Source organism: Lissotriton vulgaris, chromosome 2_2, assembly GCF_964263255.1.
Source record: "Lissotriton vulgaris chromosome 2_2, aLisVul1.2, whole genome shotgun sequence".
Lineage (NCBI taxonomy): Eukaryota > Metazoa > Chordata > Amphibia > Caudata > Salamandridae > Lissotriton > Lissotriton vulgaris.
This window is the reverse complement of record NC_141688.1, coordinates 109652667-109677142: the sequence shown is the minus strand read 5'-3', so window position 1 is coordinate 109677142 and position 24476 is coordinate 109652667. Positions and strand designations below refer to the sequence as shown.

General features: G+C 49.2%; 1 protein-coding gene across 9 annotated transcripts in view; it reads left to right on the top strand.

The window, feature by feature from the left end:
- Positions 1 to 24476, top strand: part of HERC1 (HECT and RLD domain containing E3 ubiquitin protein ligase family member 1) — a 2101515-nt gene that overhangs the window by 1106162 nt on the left and 970877 nt on the right. For 7 of the 9 annotated variants that reach the window (XM_086959402.1, XM_086959399.1, XM_086959397.1 and 4 more), the window contains exons 43-44: positions 7877 to 8001; positions 9613 to 9833. In XM_086959402.1, coding sequence (XP_086815528.1) covers positions 7877 to 8001; positions 9613 to 9833 — 346 coding nt within the window. The remainder of the gene's footprint in view (positions 1 to 7876; positions 8002 to 9612; positions 9834 to 24476) is intronic. The other 2 variants (XM_086959401.1, XM_086959395.1) reach the window with 1 other exon arrangement.

Below are 24476 nucleotides of genomic sequence, written 5' to 3'. Positions count from 1 at the left end.
CCTCTTGCACGACCTGGGGTTCTCCATCAATGTGCCGAAATCACACCTGCGTCCCTCTCAAAAGCTCCTTTTCATCGGAGCGGTTCTGGACTCGGCGCAGTTTCGGGTTTATCCTCCGGAACGGCGGGTCCGGGATATACAGGCTTTGATTCCCATCTTTCAGCCGCTATCCCGGGTTTCGGTCAGGTTGACGCTGCGGCTGCTGGGGCTGAATGCTTCCTGCATCCTTCTGGTGCATCACGCCTGGTGGCGGATGCGGGCTCTGCAGTGGGACCTGAAGTTTCAGTGGGCCCAGCATCAGGGCAACTTGTCCGACCACGTCTTGATCTCGGAGGGCACTGAGAGACAACTGCAGTGGTGGCTTACGGACCGCGATTGGGTCAGAGGCAGATCCCTCTCCCTTCCCCAACCGGAGCACGTTGTCGTGACGGACGCGTCCCTCCAGGGCTGGGGAGGCCACTTGGGAGAGGCGGAGATCAGAGGCATCTGGTCTCCGGCGGAGTCCCGGCTCCATATCAACCTGTTGGAGCTACGGGCGATTCGTCTAGCACTGAAGGCATTCCTCCCCTTTGTCAACGGGAGTGTAGTGCAGGTGTTCACAGACAACACCACCGCCATGTGGTACTGCAACAAACAGGGCGGGGTGGGGTCGTGGACCCTTTGCCAGAAGGCTCTGCGCCTCTGGCAGTGGCTGGCACGTCAGGGCGTGACTTTGACGGTTCAACACCTGGCAGGTTCTCTGAACGCCAGGGCGGACGAACTCAGCCGTTGGTGCTCGATGGATCACGAATGGCGTCTGAACTCGGACGTGGCGCAAGGCCTCTTTCTGCAATGGGGAGAGCCTTGGTTAGATCTATTCGCCACAGAAGAGAACGCGCAATGTCATCAGTTCTGCGCGTTGGAGTTGTAGGAAGGTACCTCCTGACTATGGTTGCCCCCAACTTTTTGCCCTGTGTTTTAGCTGGTTTTTGACATAGTCGACCTGGGGCCCTGCCAATCAGGACCCCAGGCCTACTGCTCTCTCTGTAAAATGGATTCCATGTACCCTAGGTGCATTTCCAATTGGTACTGGGCCACCTTATCAGACCCTGTAACTCAGGGCATAGGTGTACCCAGGGCTGCCAGGGGCTGCAGCATGTATTATGCCACCCCTGGCTGGCCTCCTAAATTTGACACAACTGGCTGCATGACAGCTGGGGCAAAGTCGTGTAATCACCCTTTGCTGTAGGTGTAGTATACCTATACCTAACCCTAAAATGGACACACAGATTCCTATCAGTCACTCCTATGGCAGGCCTTGACAATCCTGAAGGCAGAGTGCTTGGAATCGTGTGAGATGGTGCTCTGGCATGAGCTGAGCCTGTCTGCAGCTTGCGGAACCAAGTCCTAATAGCTGTTCCATGATATCGCATACCATATACTCTTAAGTGCATTATAATCCTCGCGGTTAAATGCTATCTTTGGTATTGCTTTATCAAAACATGTTGAGTAAGGTGTCATACGAATTGGAATACTAACCCCTCGCCAATTCTGGCGACGGGGTTAGCATTCCACCCTTCTAGAGGGACACGACATGTATGTAACTGTGAACCCCGGTTAAAGTTAACTGAAGCCTCAGCTCCACAAAATGGATGCTGCCACCACAGACACGAGTCTGACCCCCTGCAGCTGGGAGTCCTTCCAGCGAGGGGAGCCTGGACAAAGGGTTTCCTGTCCGGGGCGGTGCTAGCACCGTCCCAGACATGGTTTTGTGTATCCTGGGTCGGCAGGGCTTTTCAGGAAGGTGACTGCTGAGTGGCACCCCGGTGCTCACTACGCATAGGCCGGTCTGAACCAGTTCCAGGGGCACACCAGCCCCTGGCCTGGGGAAGTCCGGCATGGCTGAGGGGTGTAACCACCCCCCACCTAGTCCCACCCATAGGCAGGACCTAGTCACCGGGTCAACCCCCTTTTTTAGTATAAAGATGGGAGCGGGCCCCCTGTTCAAATTAGATCATCTTTGGAATCAAGATACGACTTTCTTCGAAAGGACTTCAAGATTTCTTCCTCAAGATTCTCCCTTGTGGCTAAGGAGTAGTCACCCTGCATCAAGCGGGCACCATCCTAAAGAACACTGCGGTCTGCTGCAAGTCCTTCATCACGAATCCGACGACCCGGCTCGACGAGACCCGGCTTCCCTGGCACCTCTGACCTCTACTCACCTCTACAGCAAAGCTGAGAACCGTGAGTGCGACGAGACCTCGAGGGAGCGACGATCGCCAAGACTGCACGACATCTTTACTGCAAGCCCACCGTGTCCTCCACGGGTGAGTGCTTTGGGGTCCGAGAAGCCCCGACCCTGCGCAGCTCCAGCACCCAAGATCAGCCTCCCTGCATCTCCACGATCTGCGTGGGGCCCTTCTGCTGTTTGCTGTGCACCGCGTTGTTTGGCTACTAGCCGGCTGGCTTGTGGCCTTCTGAACGACGCCCGACGACATCACTGCTGCTGGTCTGGTTGCTCCAGACTGGCCCTTGCTTCCTTCTTGAAGAGAGGCACCCCGGACCCTCCTGGTCCACTCCAGATGCCATTTTAGGTCCACCGCGTGGGCTTGAATTTGCCAAGGCTTTGTTGCCCAATCCTGGGTCCAGCGACGCCGACAGCTTCTATCTTCGTGGGACAGCTCGATCCTCCTTCCTGGTCGCTGACAACGCCTCCTGGTCCGTGAGATCTCCGAGCCCAGCGTCACCCACACGCCTTGTCGAGGTGGCTACCATCCGGTGCCCTCCTGGTGCCCACTGACTACTGGCTAGTAGTCTCGAACTTGGTCCCCTCTGCTTTCAGGTGTCATCTTCCATCGATCCAGGCTTGGATCCACCAAACTTTCTTCACTGGTCGCCTGCCAGCAACTTCTTTCTTCCAGGCTCCTGGTCCGTCAACGAGGATTCCCGACGTCTTTTGAGTCCTATGCAGCTGCAGCCCCTGGGCTAGGTAACTTCGGCATTTCGGTGCCCCAGCATAGCCTCACTATCCAAGGGTCAGAATCTACTTTCGTTTTCTCCCTACCAGGTCGGGTTCGCCCGAGAACACTAACTTTGCAATTTCTAGCTACCATAGACTTTGTCCCGCATCTCGCGTGAGAGTGCACACACTGCACCCGAGTCCCCTGGGTCTCCTAGAAGTAATCTAACGATTCTATAGTCAAGTCCTAGCGATTCCAAAGCCTATTAGTACTGTACTTACCTGCTAGTAATTTCGCATTCCACTTTTCTAGTATATGGTTTTCCGTGCCCCTCGGGCATTTGTATATACTGTGCTAACTTAAGTATTTTTGTAAGAGTTTTGGTTTGTGCTTAGTACCCTGTCCTCATAAAGAGTACAGGGCTGTTGTGATCTCTAATAAATAACTGTTTATTTTCATAACACTTGTGTGGTGTCCTTTCACTTGGTGTTCAAGGGGTATATGTGGTATAACAGCTGGCTTAACACGCCCTCTCGAGTCTTTAGCCTTAGACTGCTCGTATCCACGCTACTAGGATAGCTGGTCTATAAGGTTGACTTACAACCAATCATCAATAAGGGTTGCTGGACTGATACATAGTGTTCACTAGAATAGTGACCACTGCATATCAGGCCACCTTCTCACAGGAGTTTCCTAGACGGCACTCGCACGGTGACGCCTTTCGGCACGAGTGGAGTTGCGGTCTGTTATACGCCTTTCCGCCTATACCACTTCTGCCCAGAGTGCTGAAGAAGATCAGGCGCGACCGGGCCCAAGTTATCCTTGTGGCTCCGGACTGGGCTCGATGGTACTGGTATCCCGAGCTACTAAGCATGTCAGTCGGTCTCCCGAACCGCCTGCCCCTTCAGGAGGACCTTCTGTCACAGCAGCAGGGGACGGTCCTCCACCCGAACCTGTCCAGTCTCCACCTCCATGCTTGGAGATTGAGCGGCGGCAGTTGAGGCCATTTGACTTGCCTCCTGAAGTTTGTGATGGAATTCTGGCAGCCAGGCGTCCCTCCACAAAGTCGGTATTCGCCTGTTGGTGGAACAGATTTGTGGCATGGTGCACAGCAAAGGCTGTGGATCCTCTTTCAGCCCCTCTTTCCGAGGTTCTTCTTTTTCTTCTCTCTCTTGCCCAGCAGGGCTCTGCTCTGGGCACTATCAAGGGCTACCTTTCGGCCCTTTCAGCCTTTCTAAGGCTTCCTGATCAGCCTTCTTTGTTCAAGTCCCCAATTGTAACGAGATTCTTGAAGGGCATCACACACATGTATCCACCTGTTCCATTTGTGATGCCTCAGTGGGACTTGAACCTGGTTCTAACCTTTTTGATGTGTGCTCCCTTTGAGCCCCTTCATTCTTGTCCTCTCCGTCTCCTGACTTTAAAGACTGCTTTCCTGGTTGCCATCACCTCTGCCAGGAGGGTAAGTGAGCTCCAGGCTCTTTCTGTCAAACCTCCTTTCCTGTCCATTCATCCTGACAAGGTGGTTCTAAGGACTAGACCTTCTTTCCTGCCCAAAGTAGTTTCTGCTTTTCACATCGGGCAGTCCATCGCCCTCCCTTCCTTCTTCCCGCCTCCGCATCCTTCAAAGGATGAAGAGCGCCTCCATCGTCTGGACCCAAAACGTGCGCTTTCATTTTATATGGATCGCACACGCCAGTTCTGGGTGGATGACCAACTGTTTGTTGGCTACGTGGGTGCGAAGAAGGGACGGGCGGTACATAAACGGACCATCTCTCGGTGGGTCGTTCTGTGCATCAAAGCGTGCTACTCTTTGACTCGGAAGGAGCCTCCTGTTGGGCTGAGGGCCCATTCCACTCGGGCCATGGTGGCTACTACTGCCCTGGGCCGGGGAGTCCCCTTGCAGGACATTTGCCAGGCGGCTACGTGGGCCTCGCTGCACACCTTTGCGAGGCACTACTGCCTGGACAGTCAAGTCCGGAGGGATGGCTTCTTTGGCCGTTCTGTCCTCCAGGACTTTCTGGTGTAGGAATGTATTGGTTCGCAGACCCACCACCGGGGTTGGTATTGCTGGGGTATCTATTCTAAGGTAAGGAATCTAATACTAACGTGTTTCTTTCAGATGAACAAGTTACTTACCTTCGGTAACGATATATCTGTAAGAAACATTAGTTAGTATTAGATTCCTTACCGAACCCACCCATCCTCCCCGTTCTGCGAACTGATACCTAGGGTTAAGGACATCCCTTTCAGGGCCCTAGTTTCAAATGGCACCAGTGTTGGTTCTCACATGGCTCTGCGTGTTCTGGCGCGGAAAAGCTGTGTACAAAGAACTGACGTCAGCGCGCGGAGGCGGCGTCTATATACTCCAGCGACGACGGACGCGGAGCCGCAGGGGACGCCTGCAGACGACGCCTACCGACGCGCAGGGGTACTGCTACGCAAAAATTTCCGGATCTAGACTGACGCCTGGGGATATTCTAAGGTAAGGAATCTAATACTAACTAATGTTTCTTACAGATATATCGTTACCGAAGGTAAGTAACTTGTTCTTATGTTCTTGACCTCTACTGCAGAGTTTATTCTCTAAGAGGCGTTCCCATGTTCTGTTTTGGGACGTGTCATACCCTAGGTGGGGTTCTTGTAGCTATTGTATAGCTCTGTCCTAAGCTGGGCGGGTGTGGATATCTTCTTGGTTTCCTCGCCCTTTCTGGCATCACTGTATACCGCTTAGTGTGGTCTTTTTCTTCCGTCTTAGTGCAGCTTGCGCCGCTCCGGGCTCTGTCCTGTCAGTATCTGATGGTGTTCTTATCCTTTGTCTACAGGGCTTGCCTATCGTGCCTTTTGTCCCTTTTCAACCTCTGGATCGCCAGACCGACTTTGTTATGCCACCTACGGCTTTGTGTCATGGTGTTTTCACCTTGTTATCCGGCGTTTCGGCCTGGTCCTCTGCCTTGTGTTCCAGGGGGGCTAGGATACTCCTGGTGTTCTCCTCTGTTCTGATTGACGGCTTTAGGTCTGTACCACAGATTTCTTCTCTTTAGCTTCTGGACGATCCCACTTCTTTTCGGGGGTCGGGTGGTGCCTCTCGGATGGTTCTTCTCCTGGGTTTGTTCGGCGATTCCCTTACCTCTGCCTTCGTCTTGCGTTTGGCTTGCTCTGGGCATGCTACTTCATAGTATTTACCAACTACTGGTTGCGCATGCCTGGTGGTTATGGTCCACCTCTGTGGGCTTCGGTGTGTACCTGTGTGCTCCTGTTCCTTGCTCTGCTGGAGGTTTGCGCGACTGTGTCTCCCTTCTGCGCTTCTTGGCTGTGGAGCCTTGTCCAATGCAAACTCTGCCTCCATTTCCACCTTTTCTCCTTGGATCGGCGGGTGGTTATTTCTTCCCTTGGTACCCTCTTGGTGCCGTTCATCCCTCCGTGGTTTCCGGCAGGCGCCCTTTGCCCCTCGGGTAGGCTTGTGGTATCCTGGCCTTCCCTTCTCCTTGTTCTTGCTTACTTCTACTTGGTGGGGCCTGGGCCCGTCCTCCTTGTCCCCATGACACATTCCCAGTTGGGGCTCTGTGTTCTTCTTCCAAGCTGGTGAGTTCCTCTTGCAGACCCTCACCCCCTCTGGGTATGGCTAGGGTATCTATTCTACGTCTGCGGCTAGTAGTCTCTATCATATGTACAAGTTACTTACCTTCGGTAACGATGTATCTGGTAGAGACGATTCTAGCCGCAGATTCCTTCACAGCCCGCCCTGCCTCCCCGTTCTGCGAGGTCCTTTGGCTTGGGCTTCTGCACTCGCCTCCTTCAGGGTGGCTTGTCTTCTGCAAGTGTCCTCTTTCACTTCCTCCCTGGCAGGGTACTTCGTTCTGTGTATTTGTTACATTCTTTCCTTTCCTTTCTGGTAATTGGACGGTAGGTACAGGTGTACTTCTGCTTCCCTACACCCTGGGTTTAAAGTGTGAGGCCTACTCCTTATCTTCTTCATTTCTTGGGGTTCCTGACTCCTCTGCAGTCCTCTGGGGTGGGGGTCTCTTGGCTATGCCTCGGTCCTTCATTCGTTACAGGGGATACACGACTCCTTGGTGGTGTTGTCATGGGGTACCTTGTCGTTAGACGTCTGTTCCGGGCTTGTGGCTCCTTCTCTGTTACTGTACTCTCTCTCAGTTTTGTTTGTGATGGCTCCGCGTTGTGGCACGGAGAAATTCTCTGAAGAAAACTGATGTCAGCGCGCCGGGGTGGGACTTATGTGACCTTGTTGACGTCACGTACGTGGACAGCGTCATGGCGGAGTCACGTGGTGCCGCCCCCGGGGAGCAGAGATGCTGTGGCAAAAAAAATTCCAGATCCAGTCTCACGCCTGGGGATAATTCTACGTTAAGGAATCTGGGGCTAGAATCGTCTCTACCAGATACATCATTAACGAAGGTAAAAGTAACTTGTATGATTTGGAGAATGGTATGGGTGAGGTATAGTGTAAGGGTTAGATTAGGGTTATGGATGAGGGTAATTAAAGGAGATATTACAACTAAATGTAAATTCAAAACAGATTATTTGAACTAATTTCCATTTTTTTTAAAAATGGGTACTTTCAAACCATTTCCAGAAGATTCAGCTTAGTTCTTTTCTTTCTAATTCCAACATAGTAATTTTACACCTGAGTGGCTCGCAAATTTAATATTCTTAGGAGCAAAATCTGGACAATGTTAGTATTGTTTCTGGGCAGTTTTTGTCTTCCTTAACCAAGGAACTTGAATTATTTCAGAAACTGGACCTGCCTTGTGAGTATATATTCTCAGTCTTTGCATTTAACAGAAGCATCATCGTTAACATGTGGCTTATTCAGTCTCTTACTGTCATCAAATGAGCTTTGGTCCCCACCTCTTTCATTATTTTGTCCTGTGTAGAAACAATGTTTTACTAATGTTCTGTGGCTAATTTTTCAGTCCTGATGGTCTGGATCATTCTGAAAATACTGCGTCTGCAAGTGGACATCCTTCAAGGGGCAGATCAGCAGTAACAAGGAGGCAGAAATTTGATCTGGCAGCCAGAACATTGCTGGCACGAGCAGGTAAATCATCTAAACTTAAATGTACAAAGTATACAATGTTAATGACCTAATCCAGCACTACTTCTGTTTTTTTGATGAACCAAGCGAATAAGATTGGTACACCCTTTAAAACATTCTTGCTTGTTGACAAATATAAATTGACTGACAGCACTGCAGTTTCGTTTATCAATAGTAGTTAATCAGCAGTAGTCAAACACACCTGTTAAAGGCATGATTGGTATAGATGGAAAGTGGCAGGATGGAAGTAATATGGAAAGCATGCTTAGCCTTTGATAAAGAACCAATACCAGACACTATCCTGTAGTGTCAAAGACAGTTAAGCCATGACTTTCATATGTGGTAAAATGACAAGTTGAATGTATCATGCCATTCGGCCTTGTATGAGTTATAACCCATTTTTTCTTTGCAAAATACACACATTAATTTTATTATTTAACCAGCATTTACAGTTGAATTACAGATCAACTAGTCCTAACACGTGCATTTTTGGTTTTTATTATTACGAATAGATGTACAAAAATATGATCTTACCTTAAATAAGTTTTTTCTATGTGCTTAACCCTCATTGCATTGCAACATTTGCAATTTAAAAACCTCGAACTCATTAAGAAGTCCCACAGCATTAAAAATCGCAATTTCCCACAAATCTGAGATAGATGTGCATTTTTTAATCTTTTTTTTTTTTTTGCGAGTGATCTGGTTATTGATGAGGTATGTATTTCTCTGTTGCACATGTCATCAACAGCATTTGCCCTCTTGGGAATCTGACCCACATGCCAAAACTGTCAGTAAGATAGTTCAACTTGAAGCAGCGCTGACAAAAATTCCTAAAAGAGATTTTACTTGCTATTCCCTGCACATATGTTGATTATATATCGGGGCTATCCGCTGCTGGCATACCAACTACTCCATATGTAACTACCAGTGACCTCCAGTCGTCATTATTCTTCCTTAGCATGTTTGGAGTTGTTTTGTTTTGACCATATAACTCTTATTTACTACTGTATTTCTACACTTTGTTATATGCTTAGGGAAGATTTCCAGCGTGACTCAGGAATCACCCATTAAATCATACATTGTGCTACTGCAGTCTGTTAACATGTGTCAAGATCCATGTTCCTCTTTATAGTAAATGTAGTGCAGTACTATATGTGTACTTTGTCAAAAAGTACAGTTTGGATTTCCCACAACTCTGGTTAAATAACCAGGACCCAAGCAGGGCTGGAAGAGGTATCATATTTGTAATCCAATGCTTTGTTACAGTGAAAGTCTGTATATGCAGTCCAGGAATCTCTCGCATTGAGAATCAGACCTAGATGCTTTTGTCACTTCTGTCTTATGGCCTCCCATCCACCACTGTAGTCTCTCTTTCCCCAAGTAGTCCCAAAGACCTTAGTATTTAGTATCTGTGTTGGCTTTTGTTGCAATCAACACTTATGTTTGTGAGAAGAGATCAATGTTTCTAGAGCTGATTAAGATTGATCATTTAATCAATGTTCTTTACAAAAATCCAACCATCTCATTAATAAAATTATAGCCTTTTATTAGAAAATGTGTATTTGTTTTCAGTTAACAAAGTTTTTACTTTTTCTTTTTATTATTTCCCTCTAGCGGGACTCTACCGCTCTGTGCAGGCCCACAGAAATCAGAGCAGAAGAGAGGGTATATCGTTACAGCAAGACCCAGGCGCATTATATGATTTTAACCTCGATGAGGAGCTAGAAATTGATTTGGATGATGAAGCTATGGAAGCCATGTTTGGGCAGGACCTCGCCAGCGATAATGATATTCTGGGAATGTGGATCCCAGAGGTATTGGATTGGCCAACATGGGTGTGTGTGACTGCTTCAATTGTTATATTTTTTAACATATAAGTATCTTATTTTATGGAAGGTAGCTTCATACTTTAAACCAGTGTAACCATCATTTTAACCAAACAAAGAAGACATTCCTTGTTCCCAGACTGCTTTTTAATATATAAAGCAAGTTAACTCAACTAAAAGTCAGTCATTTTTATCAGAAATACACTTCCTGTTAAAAACAGAACTCAAAGTATGCATCCTGGCATTTCAGTACAGTTTAAAAACCTTGTACTTGGAAACTTTGTACATTTTTGTTCACTAAAGATATGGTCTTTAAACTGCAAAGAGGATCTCATTTTAGACTATTAATTTTACATGTTGGGAAATAACTATAATGGCAGGCTTATGTAATAATAGTAAACAGAGGTGGAACTAGGCATGGCTAGATGGTAGGCTCCAGGATTGCTTTCGATAAAAAGCGTGTAGTTGGTAATAAAAACAAACCAAAAATGTAGAGATCATTATTTTTTTTAAGTTAATATTTTCTGTCCCCCTTTTACAAAAGTCATATCATAGAGAAGATGGCCTTTATACTTATAGCAGCTGTAATAAAGATCTTACTTAGAATAATCGGTTTGACAGATTATTCTAAGTGGTATATTAGGATCTAGTCACACGGTCCATTAGTATACCCAACCTAGTTTTAATAACAAGCCACATCTTACCCTCAATAAATACTTGCTTGATGTTAGCTTGTTTTTTAACTAATCTTTTTGTGGGCACAGAACTATCTCTGGGCACTACCGCGCTGGACCAGAGGTTGCCTCAGGCTTAAAGCAGGCATACAGCACACTTATCAAACCCTATGACTATGCCACAACGCGTGTGAGGGGCGGAGAAAAGATACACCGCTTAAAACAATTCATCCACCACGTTTAAGAGGGTTTTTTATGCAATCAAGGTAACGCGGTTACAAGTGTCTATTCCACCTCTTGATTTAGTATTAATGATAGGCTTTAATATAAATCAGGACAGACATGTCACATCAAATGACATTTAAAATCTGAAAGAGGCTATTGGTTATATATTCCTTATCTTAGAATAAACCACAGGCATCAGACTGGATCCTGAGATTTTTTCATAGCATTACCCCTGCGTGTCGCTTGGTGGCATCAGCCGACTCCACGTGCTTCTTCGGCTTCGTGGTCACCGGGATGACGTCGCAGTGTCCACTTAGACGCCACCCCTGCGCGCTGATGTCAGTTGATGCTTTTTCGCGCCAGCCACGGCAGAACCTTAGCCACTTTTTGACTAACTCTTTTTTTACTTTTGGCACCATCTTTTTTGAGTCTTTCGACTCATGGTACACGAGGGATGTCTAGTCGTCGACCCTGTTTCAAGCCCTGTGACTCCTGTCACAAGTTGATGTCGGTTACCGATCGGCACCTCGCGTGCCTTTGGTGCATGGAGGGCGACCACAACCCAAAGGCTTGCTTCGACTGCCGGGCCCTGAATCTGAAGTCCTTGTGGGAGCAGTCTCGAAAGGTTTTGGAGCCCTGGCAGTCCGCTCCACGCCGTTCGAGGTCCCGGTTGAGGGAAGGTCTCGGGACCGGTCGCAGAACCATCACCATTCCTCTTTGAAGTCTTCACAATTATCGGGTAAGTCGGAGCACAAGAAGAAGGCAAAGAAGCCACAGGACCTGGAGCGTTGCCGCTATCCAGCTCTGTTCTCTGAGCCCACCGGGACGGCTATGTGCTTCCCTCCCTTTCTGGGAGCCGGAGCATCCTCTGCTCAGCTTCGTGCATTTTACGAAGCCCTCCATTTCATCTGTGGAGAGCCTAACGTGCCTTCAGGCCCCGTGGACTCTGCTGGGGGCTCTCGGCCTTCGATGCCAGCTGCTCCGGCCTCAGCGCCACAGGGCCCCCAAGGATCCAGGCCTGGATGCAGATCAGTGCAGGTCGCCCTCACGGTACCTTCCCCAGCACCAATTCCAGTATCGACGATGCCGACCGCAGCCCTGGCCAGAGTCGACCCCATCCCTACACCACATATGGACACGGTGCCGGACCGCCGCCGGTCCTGGCGCCGGAAGGTCATTTTGTCCCGCTGTTCATCCCTGGCGTTCCCTACCGCCCTGAGTGGCAGCCAGAGGAGTGTAAGAAGGACTGGGAGGTTCTGTGGACCCTCTGGCAGACCAGCTTGAAGAGCCAGACTGGAGAGATGAGTTGGATGATGCCAATGGTCTGGATAAATCCCCAGACCTTGGTATGCTTTCTCCCCCTACCGTGGCTAGGGAGGAGGGAGCTTCCTACGCTTTGGTGTTGCATACGGCAGCTGAGGCCTTGGGCCTTGAGCTTCCTACGGTGGCAGTCAGGACTAACCTCCTGACTGAGGTGATTCAGCCGGCAGCAGCCTCTTTGGAGCCCTTGCTGCTTTTCAATGAGGCCCTCACTGACATTCTTCTTGGCACTTGGGTCAAGACCAGCACTGGGGCTCCTGTGGACAGGATGATTGACCGACGCAACCGCCCGGCCCTGGGCGACCCACTTTCCCTCTCCCAACACCCTACCCCTGAGAGCTTGGTGGTCCAAGCCTCCACTTTAAAAGGCGCTCTCCCTACTGCTCCCCCAGATAAGGAATCCAAAAAGCTAGTTTATCTTGGGAAGAAGATGCTTTCGTCTGTTAGCTTGGGACTGTGGTCCATGAACACCGCATGTCTGTTGGGCCGTTAAACACACACTGTGTGGGACACGGTTACACAAGTGCTGCCACAGTGCCCGGAGGAGGCCCTGGCCGTGCTTACTCGCACTGTTGCAGGGGGTAGAGACGCAGCAAAGTTCACCATCAGGTGCGGGTTAGATACCGCCGACTCATAGGGTAGAACGGGTTCAACGTCAGTATCCGTAACTCTGTGGCGCTACGCCTAGCTGAGATCCATTGGCTTCTCTGGGGATTTCCAATCAACCCTTTTGGTCATGCCTTTTGATGCCTGTCTCCTGTTTGGTGACAAGGCGGACAATGCACTCGAGCGTTTCAAGGGCTCTAGGGCTATGGCTAGATCCTTGGGCCTCGCTACCACCTCTCTTTTTTTTTTTTTTTTTTTTTTTTTTTTTTTCGCTACCACCTCTCTCCCCATGCAGTCTGCCTTTTACCCCTTGCGTTGCTACGGAAGGGGTGCCCCATCATGTACTTCCCAGAGCCACCCAGCCTCTACGTGGCCGGTGAACTTGGGATCCTGATTTGTGGGTCTGGGGGCCAGCAGGCGGGCAAGTCCACCAATGCAACCCCCTGCAGCAGCCTCCAAAAAGTCCTAATCCAACTTTTCAGGGCTACCAGTTGCCAGTGGGTGGCAAGATCCGCCATCACCTCCCCCACTGGAGCAACATCACGTCAGACAGATTGTTTTTGCATATAGTTAGAAGGAGCAACTCACTCCCCTTCAACACTACCCCTCCCTCCATGCCACCAACAATCCTCATCGCATGTCGGAGGATCATCTGGCCCTTCTCTGTCGGAAAGTTGCAGCTCTCTTGGCCAAGGGAGGGGGCTATCGAAAGGGTCCCTGTGCAAGAATTAGGTCATGGTTGCTACTTCCATTACTTTCTAGTACCCAAGAAGGACAAAGGCCTATGTCCTATCTTTGACCTCAGGGACGTCAACCGCTTCCTCCAGAAGGAGAAGTTCAGAATGCTCACATTAGCTTAGGTCTTGTCTGCCCTCGACCCTGGAGACTGGATAGTAGCGTTAGACTTGCAGGATTCTTATTTTCACATCCCCTTCCTGCCTGCCTACCGGCATTACCGAATTTTCATGGTAGGCCACAAGCATTTCCAGTTTACCATGCTCCCCTTTGGTCTTACCAGCGCCCCTCGGGTATTCACCAAAGTATTGGCTGTGGTCGCAGATCATCTGTGCTGAACTGGGATTCCAGTCTTCCCTTGTCTCGACGACTGGCTCTTGCAGGCAGCTCTCCCCAGGCTGTCGAATTCCACCTTCAGACTACGGCGGACCTCCTGCATTCGCTGGGTTTCACCATCAATGTGCCGAAGTCACACCGGATTCCCTCTCAGAAGCTCCTTTTCATTGGAGTAGTTCTGGACGCAGCACGGTTTCGGGCATATCTTCCCGAGCAGCGAGTCTGGGATATTCGGGCTATGATACTTCTGTTTCAGCCTCTATCCCGTATTTCAGTGAGAACGACCCTGAGGCTGCTGGGCCTCATGGCCTCCTGCATCCTGCTGGTAAATCACTCCAGGTGCTCTGCAGTGGGACCTGAAGTTCCAGTGGGCGCAGCCTCGGGGGAATCTTTCCGATGTCGTCCAAATCTCGGAGAGCACTGTAAGTCACTTGCTGTGGTGGCTCACGAACCAGGATTGGATAAACGGCAGATCCCTCTCCATTTTCCAAACAGAATTCACAGTGGTGACGGATGCGTCACTCCTGGGATGGGATGGCCACATGGGAAAGGCAGAGCTCAGGGGGACTCTGTTCTCCGGGAGAGTTTCTGGAGCACCGGGCTATTCTTCTTGCACTGAAGACATTCCTTCTTTCTGTCAAAGGAAGAGTAGTGCAGGTGTTAACGGACAACATCACCTCCATGTGGTACTACAACAAACAGTGCGAGGTGTGGTCGTGGACCCTATGTCAAGAGGCTCTTCGCCTTTAGACATGGTTGGAACATCAGGGCATGACCCTAGTAATTCAACACCTGGCAGGGTCCCTGGACGCCTGGGTGGACAAACTCAGCCACCGGTGCATGATGGATCACAAATGGCGTCTTCACTCGGAGGTGGTGCAAGATCTCTTTTAACAGTGGGGAGAGCTTTGGTTAGATCTATTCCCCACCGAAGAGAACGCGCAATGGCAGCAGTCCTGCACGTTGGAGTTTGCAAGGCGGCACTCGCTCCGCACCTCCTTCCGTCGCTAGTGGAATTGCGGCCTCCTGTACATCTTTCTGCCTGTACTACTTCTACCCAGAGTGCTGAAGAAGATCAAGCACGACCAGGCCCAAGTCATTCTTGTGGCTCCAGACTGGGCACGAAGTGTCTGGTACCCCTAGCTCTTGAGCATGGCCATCGATCCTCCAATCAGACTGCCTCTTCGTGAGGATCTTATGTCACAGCAGCAGTGGACGGTCCTTCACCCAAACCTGTCCAGCCTCCACCTCCTTGAATGGAGATTGAGCGGCGCTAGTTGACAGCTTTCGACCTTCCTCCCGAAGTCTGTAATTTCATCTTGGCAGCCCGGCGTCCCGCCACAAAAACGGTACACGCCTGTAGATGGAACAAGTTTGTGGCATGGTGCACAGCAAAGGCTGTGGATCCCCTTTCTGCCCCTCTTTTAGAGGTTCTCGTCTTCATTCTTTCTTTGGCCCACAGGGCTCTGCTCTGGGTACTGTTAAAGGCTATCTTTCGGCAATATTGGCCTTTGTTCGCCTTCCTGATCAACCTTTTCTTTTCAAGTTCCCTATTGTTAACTGATTTTTTAAGGGCTTTACTCATCTCTTCCCTCCTTCTCCCTTCGTGATGCCCCAGTGGTACTTGTACCTTGTTCTCACTTATCTTATGTGTGCTCCCTTTGAGCCACTACATAATTGTCCTCTTTGTCTCCTTACTTTGAAAACTACTTTCTTGCTTTCCATCACCTCTGCTTGCAGGGTGAGTGAGCTTCAGGCCTTCTCCTTAAAGCCTCCTTTGCTATCTGTCCATCCGGACAAAGTTGTGCTCGATACTAGGCCTTCTTTTCTGCCCAAAGTGGTTCCCTCTTTCCACATAGGTCAGACCATCACATTGCCCACCTTCTTCCCGCCTTCGCATCCTTCCAAAGAGGAGGAGAGACTCCACTGCCTGGACCCAAAACGTGCATCGTCTTTCTAACTTGACCGCATTAAAGAATTCCGGATGGACGATCAACTCTTCGTGGGTTATGTGGGTGCCAAGAAGGGTCGGGCAGTGCACAAACACACCCTCTCTCAGTGGGTTGTCCTATGTATTAAAATCTGCTATTCTTTACCTAAAAAGGAACCTCTTGTAGGAATGCGCGCCCACTTTACCAGGGCGACATCAGCCAATACTTCTTTGGGACGAGGAGTTATCTTACTTGACTTCTGCCAGGCAGCCACGTAGGCATCCTTGCACACTTTTACACAGCATTACTGCCTGGACAGCCATGTCCGGAGAGACTACTTTTTCAGCTGGCCTGTTCTCCATGATTTTCGGATGTGAATTTGGTCCGCAGACCCACCTCCAGGGTTGGTATTGCTGGGGTATCTATTCCAAGGTAAGGTATCTATAACTAATAGTCTCTTTCAGATGAACAAGTTACTTACCTTCGGTATCGATATATCTGGAAGAGAGATATTGTAGTGTAGTTCCTATTTTCCCTATTGGCCCTGCGCATTGGAATAACATAAACAGCAGTTTAGACGTAGGACTGCGGTCTTCTAGGTCTCTACTGACTATGTTAGAGTTTGCGCCAGCTTGCTCAGAGGTCACTGGAAACTTTCTTGACTGAATAGGAAGTGATCAGCTTCCCTGGCTCAGACAAGAAGGGATTCAGCTTCCGACAACCGCATAAACATGACATCTTTGCTCCCTCAGAATAAGAGTCAATCTCTAGAGTCGTGTGAAACAATAGACAGCTATTTCACTCAGTCAGTTGTGCATATTTAATTTCACCAGGGTGCAGAGAATAGAGAGATGGGCGTTTTCAATGAAAGGTATTATTTATTGAGCAGTCTTCCTTCTCATGCAAGAGAAATGAATTGCCACAATTGCAATACTTATTGTGAAGTAAAGTACGTACAGTAAAAGGAGTATTATGAAATAATACTGTAAAAGCATTGATAAGGTTTCTTAGCCATAAGACACTTTAAAATGGATAAAACATGTATACATTGGCTAACTTGCTCCACTGGTGCTTCTAAAATACGCCTACCCCGGTGTACCTGACCTAAGCCTAATACGTGGGAAGGAGTAAGTAAGTAGCAGTTTAAGTTAAGTAGGTTTGTTGCCAAGGACTAGTTCAAGAATTCTCTCTAAGGGTTTAGTCAGCACTGTACCTTGGGAATAGAATGTAGGAGGTCTGGTATCTCCCTCTCAGGACCCGATATCCCAGTCACCCGCAAGGGTAGGCTGGAAATGCCGAAGCTGGATTTTCTCGGCAGGAGAAAAGACGGCGTCTTTCTCAGCGCGTCAAAGAGGAGGGGCAGCGTCCGTGGGCTTCTCGCTTCTGCTGGGCTCTCGGAAAGTAGATTAGCTGCTCTGCTCCAGAATCACCACCGTGTGTTTGCTTAAGGCAACGTTGGTATATTTATACCTGAAAGGTGCCAGTTTGATGTAAGGTTTGGACATAAGACGTCAATAAAGATGTCACTAAGAACTGGCCGTTCTTACAGTGCTCGCAGGAGTTCTATTACAAATCAAAACAAAGCAAGCGGGGCTTTCCCAGGTTGCTGGAGGTTTGGTGTGTCAAAAGAACTCGGTGTGCTCTCTAGGAATCCAAGGAAGTAGCTTTTGCCGAGCCTTGGACTGCAAGGGCGATTTACTGAAATATATATCTGATTATTATACCATTATAGGGATATTATTGATTATAGCCGTATAGGGGCATAAAGTCACAATATTGAATCGGGTTCCTAGATAAAACACATCAATATATTAGTTATAGATTCTTAACCGCCTCACCCATTCTCCTTGTTCTGCGAACTGACCCCTAGGGATAGGGACTCCCTACCGGGGCCCTAGTTTTTTGCATCAGTGGTCAGTGTCTTGTATGGCTCTGTGCTTCTGGTGTGGAAAGTCATGTCAGAACTGATTTCAGCGCGCAGGCGCGGTGTCTAAGTAGACACCACAGTGTCATCCCGGCGACCACGACGACGGACGTGGAGTCGATAGACGCCACCTACTGACGTGCAGGGGTACTGCTATGTAATCATTTCTCCAGATCCAGTCTGACGCCTGGGGGTTATTCTAAGGTAAGCAATCTATAACTAATATATGTCTCTTACAGATATATCGTTACCGAAGGTAAGTAACTTATTTGTCTCACCTGGAAGGTAAATAGCCTTTGGTTAACCCATAAGCTCCGCATTGTGAAAGAGGAGCTTAAGTGGCTAGCACTAGAGGTTTTGTGTTTCCAAGAGAGACACTTATCAAAACGTGACATGGGTAAACTAGATCAACTGGGATTCAGAATTATAGTGGCAACACAACAGGGGTCCTCTAACTCAGGGGGTTGCTTTGTTGATCAAAGGCTGTACATAACAAATTGAGAAAAACAAACTTGACATTTAAGGTGATTGGCTTATAACCTCATTACTTAAAGGTTTCCTGACAATTACAATTTGTAACCTTTATTCTCTAATACGATGATTGCTTGATATTCATGCAGCTGCTAATACAACTAGCTGCCTAGGATAACCCGTTTATCTTACTATTTTTATCCAAGAAAGGACTCTGTGAGCGTCTCCGCTGTTTTTCACATGCTGGTTCTAGGACCGTTTTAATGCCTATATAGACATCACTTAGTCTTATAGATGTACTTTACATACTATTCTTCTCGACATAAAACATGGTCATGGATTTTCCTGGTTTTACAAAACAGCTCGTCATATAGAAATTTTCGAGCTTCATCCAAGTATGATATCTATCAGAATCCACTCATGCTCCATTTATCGGTAACAATGTCCCAGACATCCTCTGCCCCTCGATACTGAAAATCTGTTAACATCTTTGCTGTCTGATATATATGACAAAAGTTATAACAGATTATATATTGACGAATGAACACACAGCGCCTCTTAATATAGTATGGAGCTGCCTCTAGGCAGTAATACAGTAAACAACACTGTTATTCACAATTAATATGGATAGGTGGAAAAGTTAACTCAAACAAGTAAGGAGCACATTAATGTTTGTATAAAATGAGCTGACTCAGCATTTCTGTAATCCTTCCAAATAATCAAACCTGAGATCCCGCTTTGTTTGACTAAACTCGTCTAAAATGCTCATAAAAACAGCTATGGGAATGGTCTTTAATTTGACCCGACTCAAATACTTTGAAAATAATGAAAACATTGGGAAGATTCTGGCGCCTATTAAAAGAGCAATCCGCAAAGACTCACATTATGGCTATTTGCGATTTCCTGGGAACTACAATACTAGACTAAGATCTTATAATACCCAGATTTTATGATTATTATAAAACACTATCAACAAGATTATCAGCCAGAGACTCCCTCAATCTTCTGTTATATTGAAGAAGCAAAACAAAAAGTCACTGTGTAATTTGCTAGACACCTCAGTGACAAAGTAAGAGTTGGAAAGAGCAATAAATAAATTGCAATCCGGAAAAGTGATGATCCCTGACTCAATCCCTGTATGGTTTTGTAGGCATTTATCTGACACAAATTAATTTGATTATAATGGTTATTACATTTCCCACTCCTTCAGACAAACCAGTATTGCAGTTTTTCTTGAACTAGAAAAAGACCCTCTTAATTGCAGCTCCTATTGCCCCATCTATGTGATTAAAGCCAAACCTAGGCACTGTAACATCCTCACAGATGGTCTCTCTGCTTGGTTTGAACAGTAGCCGATTCTCATGCAACTTGGTTTTGTATTTCAAAGAAACACAACACACCATACTAACCTGGCTCTATCATTAATTGAATATTCCACAACATGGGGTTACGGGCTGAAATTATCCCGCTAGATGCCAAAAAGGCACTTCACATCCGTTCTTGGCTATTTTGTGGCAGGTCTTGAATCATTGTTGATTTGCACCACTAATGATCTCTTTAATTAAAGCATTGTACAAGGAACTAACTGCAGATATTGTCATTATGGGCAAAACATTTAACCGCTTTCCAATTCAGGGAAGTACTTCGCAAGAATGCCCTCTTTCATCACAGATTCTTGCATTATATTTGGTACTGTATTTGACTCACATTTAGAAAATATATTCCTACTTACAATAAACGGAGCAAGACGTAAACTTTCCATATATGCACATGTATCACTTTATTAACTTCTCACCGACCCTCTTCCCTTTCAGCAATTGAATCTGAAGCAACACGGTTCTATGCTATCTCTGGGTACCTCTGAAATGCTACCAAGACACAAGTTCTTTATAATGGAACCAATGGCGGCAGAGATTAGCCGTCGGGGGAGGGGGCCTGGGGTATTCACATCGGGCATGGAAGACATGTTGTGCCTCTCTATGCTGATGACCTGCTTTTATATTACAGGGACATCCACAACATCCCGGGCAAGGTTGCTGAAGAACTCTGTAGCTTTGGGTCACTGTCTGGCCTTCGTGTCCACTGGACAAATCATGTTTATTCCCTTTCACACCGGAAACAACAGACCCAGGACTTGCTCTCTCAGAGGTGCCCATTCTATGGCAACCCAGAACATTCCAGTACCTAGACATCCGTATATATCATTCTTCAGAAGATCTGCATGATGGTAATCTTACGCACACAGTCACTTCTCTTTCGAACCCAGATTGCGTTTTGACAATCTGATAGACACTACTAGCCGCTGATTACTTCATGTAGAATTATCCCCAGGCGTAAGCCTGGATACGGAATTTTTTTTGCCACAGCATCCCTGCGCGCCAGGGGCGGGGCAACATCACACGACTCCCCCTAGACGTCGTCCACGCACGTGACATCAGCGAAGTTACATAAGACCTGCTCCGGCGCGCCTACGTCAGTTTTTTCCTTTTCCGCGTGCAGCGCGGATCCGGTCCTTGTTGCCGGCCTGTTTCGGGCCCTTTTTTCTCCGTTTCTTTTGAGGGGACAGTGTGCGAATACCTTCGGGCTTTAAAACTTGTACGTTTTGTGGGCGTCTTATGTCGGCGACGGACCCGCACCTCATTTGTATGTGGTGTTTGGGGGCGGGAGCGCCGCATGAAACTTCTCTCGTGCGTCTCTCCAGGTCGACGTCCTCCCCTCGGTCTGCTTCGGCGGACGGCTTCAGGTTCGGCCGTGGTCGTCGTCCTCGCCCTTCTCCGATGTCACGTGAGCCTCGCTCCTCGGTGGGTAAGTGTTGCAGTTTGTCCCCAGGGGCTGGGTTCCGGCCTACCGAGGGCGTGGACTCTCCGCGGGTGATGCGGCCCTCGTGTTGTCCTATCCACCACTTCTTGGTGTTGGGGCGTTGAGGGCCCAAATGGAGACATACGCAGCGGCATTGCAGGCCTCGCTGGCGTCTCCCCCTCCTGGGGCGTCGGCGGACCCCTCGCCTTGCGCAGGGCCCTCCCCTGCACCCCCGGTGGCTCAGGCCCTGGTGCCGACTTGTTCGGATCCAGGCTTTGAGGGATGCTGCTCCTCTGGGGCACCTTCTTCAGGCCACGGCGTCTCTGCCGCAAACTCCTGCGGGAGTCGCTGTGGTGTCGCGGGAGGTCGCCGGTGCTCGGGTCGCATCATGAGCCCCTCTCGGTCCCTTGGCAGGGTGGTCCTGTCTAAGGCCCAGGTAACGCTCCTATGGTGCTGGCAGCAGCTGGACCGTGCGGAGCCACAGGGGTCGGTAAACCCTCCTAGCCCGCTTCGGGTCAAGGCCGGATGAGGACCCCTCGCCTCTCTCCGGACCCCTCTCCTCCTACCCCTCAGGCGGCCGTCTCGACGGGGGCGAGTTGGAGGTGGAATCGACCCTGGCACCACCTCATGGGTTGCAGAGCGATCTACGCCTCATTCTGGGCCGTGGCTGGCAGAGGGCTTAGAGCCACTCCCCAGGCCCGTCTCATTCCCCCACGCGGCTGGCTACCTCGGGTAGGTGGAGGTCGGGTCGGTGCTGTTCCGGCGCCGCCCGGAGCCGGTTTGGCTCCAGCCCTGCTCCGGTCCCTGGTGCAGGGTGACTTGGGGGAACCTTGTCCGGCCACGCCGGATGGTGCCGGCACCTCGCCTAAGGCAGCGGACTCTACGGCTCCGCGCAGGGGTCGTACCTTCGAACACTCCTTCTTCTCCGGAGGCAGCCTGTATATTGGTGTCATCCTCCCCTGAGACTGGTCGCCAGGTGGTGTCTTTTTCACTGGCGTCGAAGGGCTGCTCCCCGCCTTTCCTGAGGCAGAGGTGTTCGTCGGAAGAGTGGCATGTCCCTCATTCGTCGGCTCCTTCTGACTTACAGGTCTGCCCTTGCCCGCCCGCTTGGTCTCAGGGACGGCCACGTTAGTGTGCTGCCATCGCCCATGGAGGAGCTGCTTTCCCCGCCGCGGGGCCCTCGGAGGCTGGTGCGGCCTAGGCTCACACGGTGTCTACGACTGTGAGTATCCTGCGTATGGGTGACCCAGTGGCTCACTTTACGGCGAACCATCTATTGTAGGTCCTCCACCACGGCTCTGGTGGGAAGGAAATCTTGCTTCCCTTTGAAGGTTCCCTCCTTTCTTTCATATCTGAAAGAAACAGGTTAGTGTTAGATTCCTTACTTTAGAATATACCCAGGCGTCAGGCTGGATCCGGAAAGGTGTGCGTCGGTAGGCGTCGTCTGTGGCTCCACGTCCGTCATTGGCTTCATGATCGCCGGGATGACGTCGTCGGAGTACTTAAATGCCGCCCTCACGTGCTTTTCCGTGCCATCTAGCGCAGATCCGGGAAGTTCAGTACTCGTAGTCATTTTTTTACTAACATTTTGGTCTTTTTTGGATCTCTTTTTCGAGTCGACTTCGACTCCTGGTGCCGTAGGGATGCCAGGCTTCAAGCCGTGCGACACCTGTCACCGCCTGATGTTGGTGACCGACCCCCACCATCGGTGTCTCTACTGCCTCAGGCCGACCATGACGACAAGTCGTGCCCCGACTGCGGGGCCTTGACCTCGAAAGCTAGGCGGGAGCGGTCCCGCAAGCTACTCGAAATCCGGCAGTCCGCTCCACACCACTCGAGGTCCCGGTCGAGGAGGAAGGAATCACTAACCTGTTTCTTTCAGATGCACAAGTTACTTAACTTGGGTAACAATATATCTGTAAGAAAAAGTAGTTAGTGTTAGATTCCTTACCGCCACACCCATCCTCCCTGTTCTGCGAATCGATATCTAGGGTTATGTACATCCCTTTAAGGGCCCTAGTTTTATGGCATCAGTGTCGGTTTCTATCTTGGCCCGGCGTTCCAGGCGCCGAAAGCTATGTACAGGACTGACGTCAGCGCACGAGGGCGGCGTCTAAGTACTCCGACGTCATCCCGGCCATCACGACGACGGACACGGAGCCGCAGAGGACGCCTACCGACGTGCAAGAGTACTGCTGACGAAAGCTGATAGTGACAGCACATCTCATCCCTCTTTTTTTGTTTGATTCAATGTATTTTGGGATAGGTGTTTTTTAGGTTCTGTTGAGTCACTTAGTAATTGATTTATATGTGTACCTACAGTCCTAAACCTTATTTGTTTATTTATCTGTATATGAAGTTGGTTTCTTTTAATGAACTACTTGATATATAAAAAAATACTTTTCGTATACACCTTGTGTCTTTGTTTATATGTTATATGTTGGGTTTTTTTAAAAATACAATAAATTGTTGATTAGTTCACTGCAAGGACGATTGACTAGTCCTCCTCTAAAACAATTCAAATAAATAAGTATAAATCAAATTAAGTCCCTTGAAGGCACCTTACCCTTCTACAAATGGACTTAAGGCATTATGCGTTGGAATGCCGGGTCGCTGGCACCGTTTATTCTCCGCTCCTGACATCTTAGAGGTGTTAGGCCGGGCCATGGCTTCCGCTGTCGCTCTCCGTCGCCATGCTTGGAGTTTTCCCTGAGAATATTTAGGAAAACGACTCATTGAGCTTCCGTTTGATTGCAGCCTGTTGTTCCATGCCCCGGCCCACTCTGCCATCCAGAGGCTTTTGGCAGGGCTCCGTCCTCCTCCTCCTCCGCATCCTCTGTCTCCTCCTCAGTGATTCCTGAGTCGGGTTGATACTGGGCCTTCTTAGGCCGGTTGTTCTGGCTGTGGAGTGCGTTTTCTGTTATTTGGTCCTTCTTGGGCATTGTTGGCTGCTGTACGGCCCCTTTGTTGATTATGTGTATGTGTTGGAATTGTTGCGCAGACTTGGCCCTGAGATTAGGCCTTCTGCTTGCTTGGGCTGCTTGTCAAGTCTTTCGCGGGGGTGTTTTTTTCCCCGTTGCTCTTTAGTTTGTAACCTCTGCTGCGGAAGTTCTTCCATAGCGGGTTCCCATGTTTGGGGCTTATCGTCCCCCAAGTCATATGGCTTGCTGGAGGGTTCTGGTCGCCTTTGGGTGCCTGTTCTCCATGGCATTTGTGTCTGCTGCTTTTACTCCTTGAGGTCTTGTGCGCGGCCACTCATAGTGGTGTGCCCGGGAATCTCCTCCTTTCCCTGCTCCTGTCCTGAGGCCTCGGACGCTCCTGTGTTCTCCTTTGCCAGGCGCCGCCTGCTCGGCCTTCCTGGGGCCTCAAGCTGTTCTTCTTCTTCTTGCTTCTGGTGGCTTGGCTGCTGGCGCTATTCTGGCTGGCACACTGCCCTCCATCTAAAGTCGGTTTTCCTTCCTTTCCCTCGTTTTCCTGAACCCTCTATGCTTCTTCTTCCGCTTTTCCTGTCTTGGTTCTGGGCGGAAGTTATGTTGCCTTGTGACGGAGTGCGATGCTTTAGCCATTCTGCCCTTGCCTTTGGTTCCTCTGCTGTGACTGTACTAGCCTCTTCAGCCTTCCTTTCCCTCCT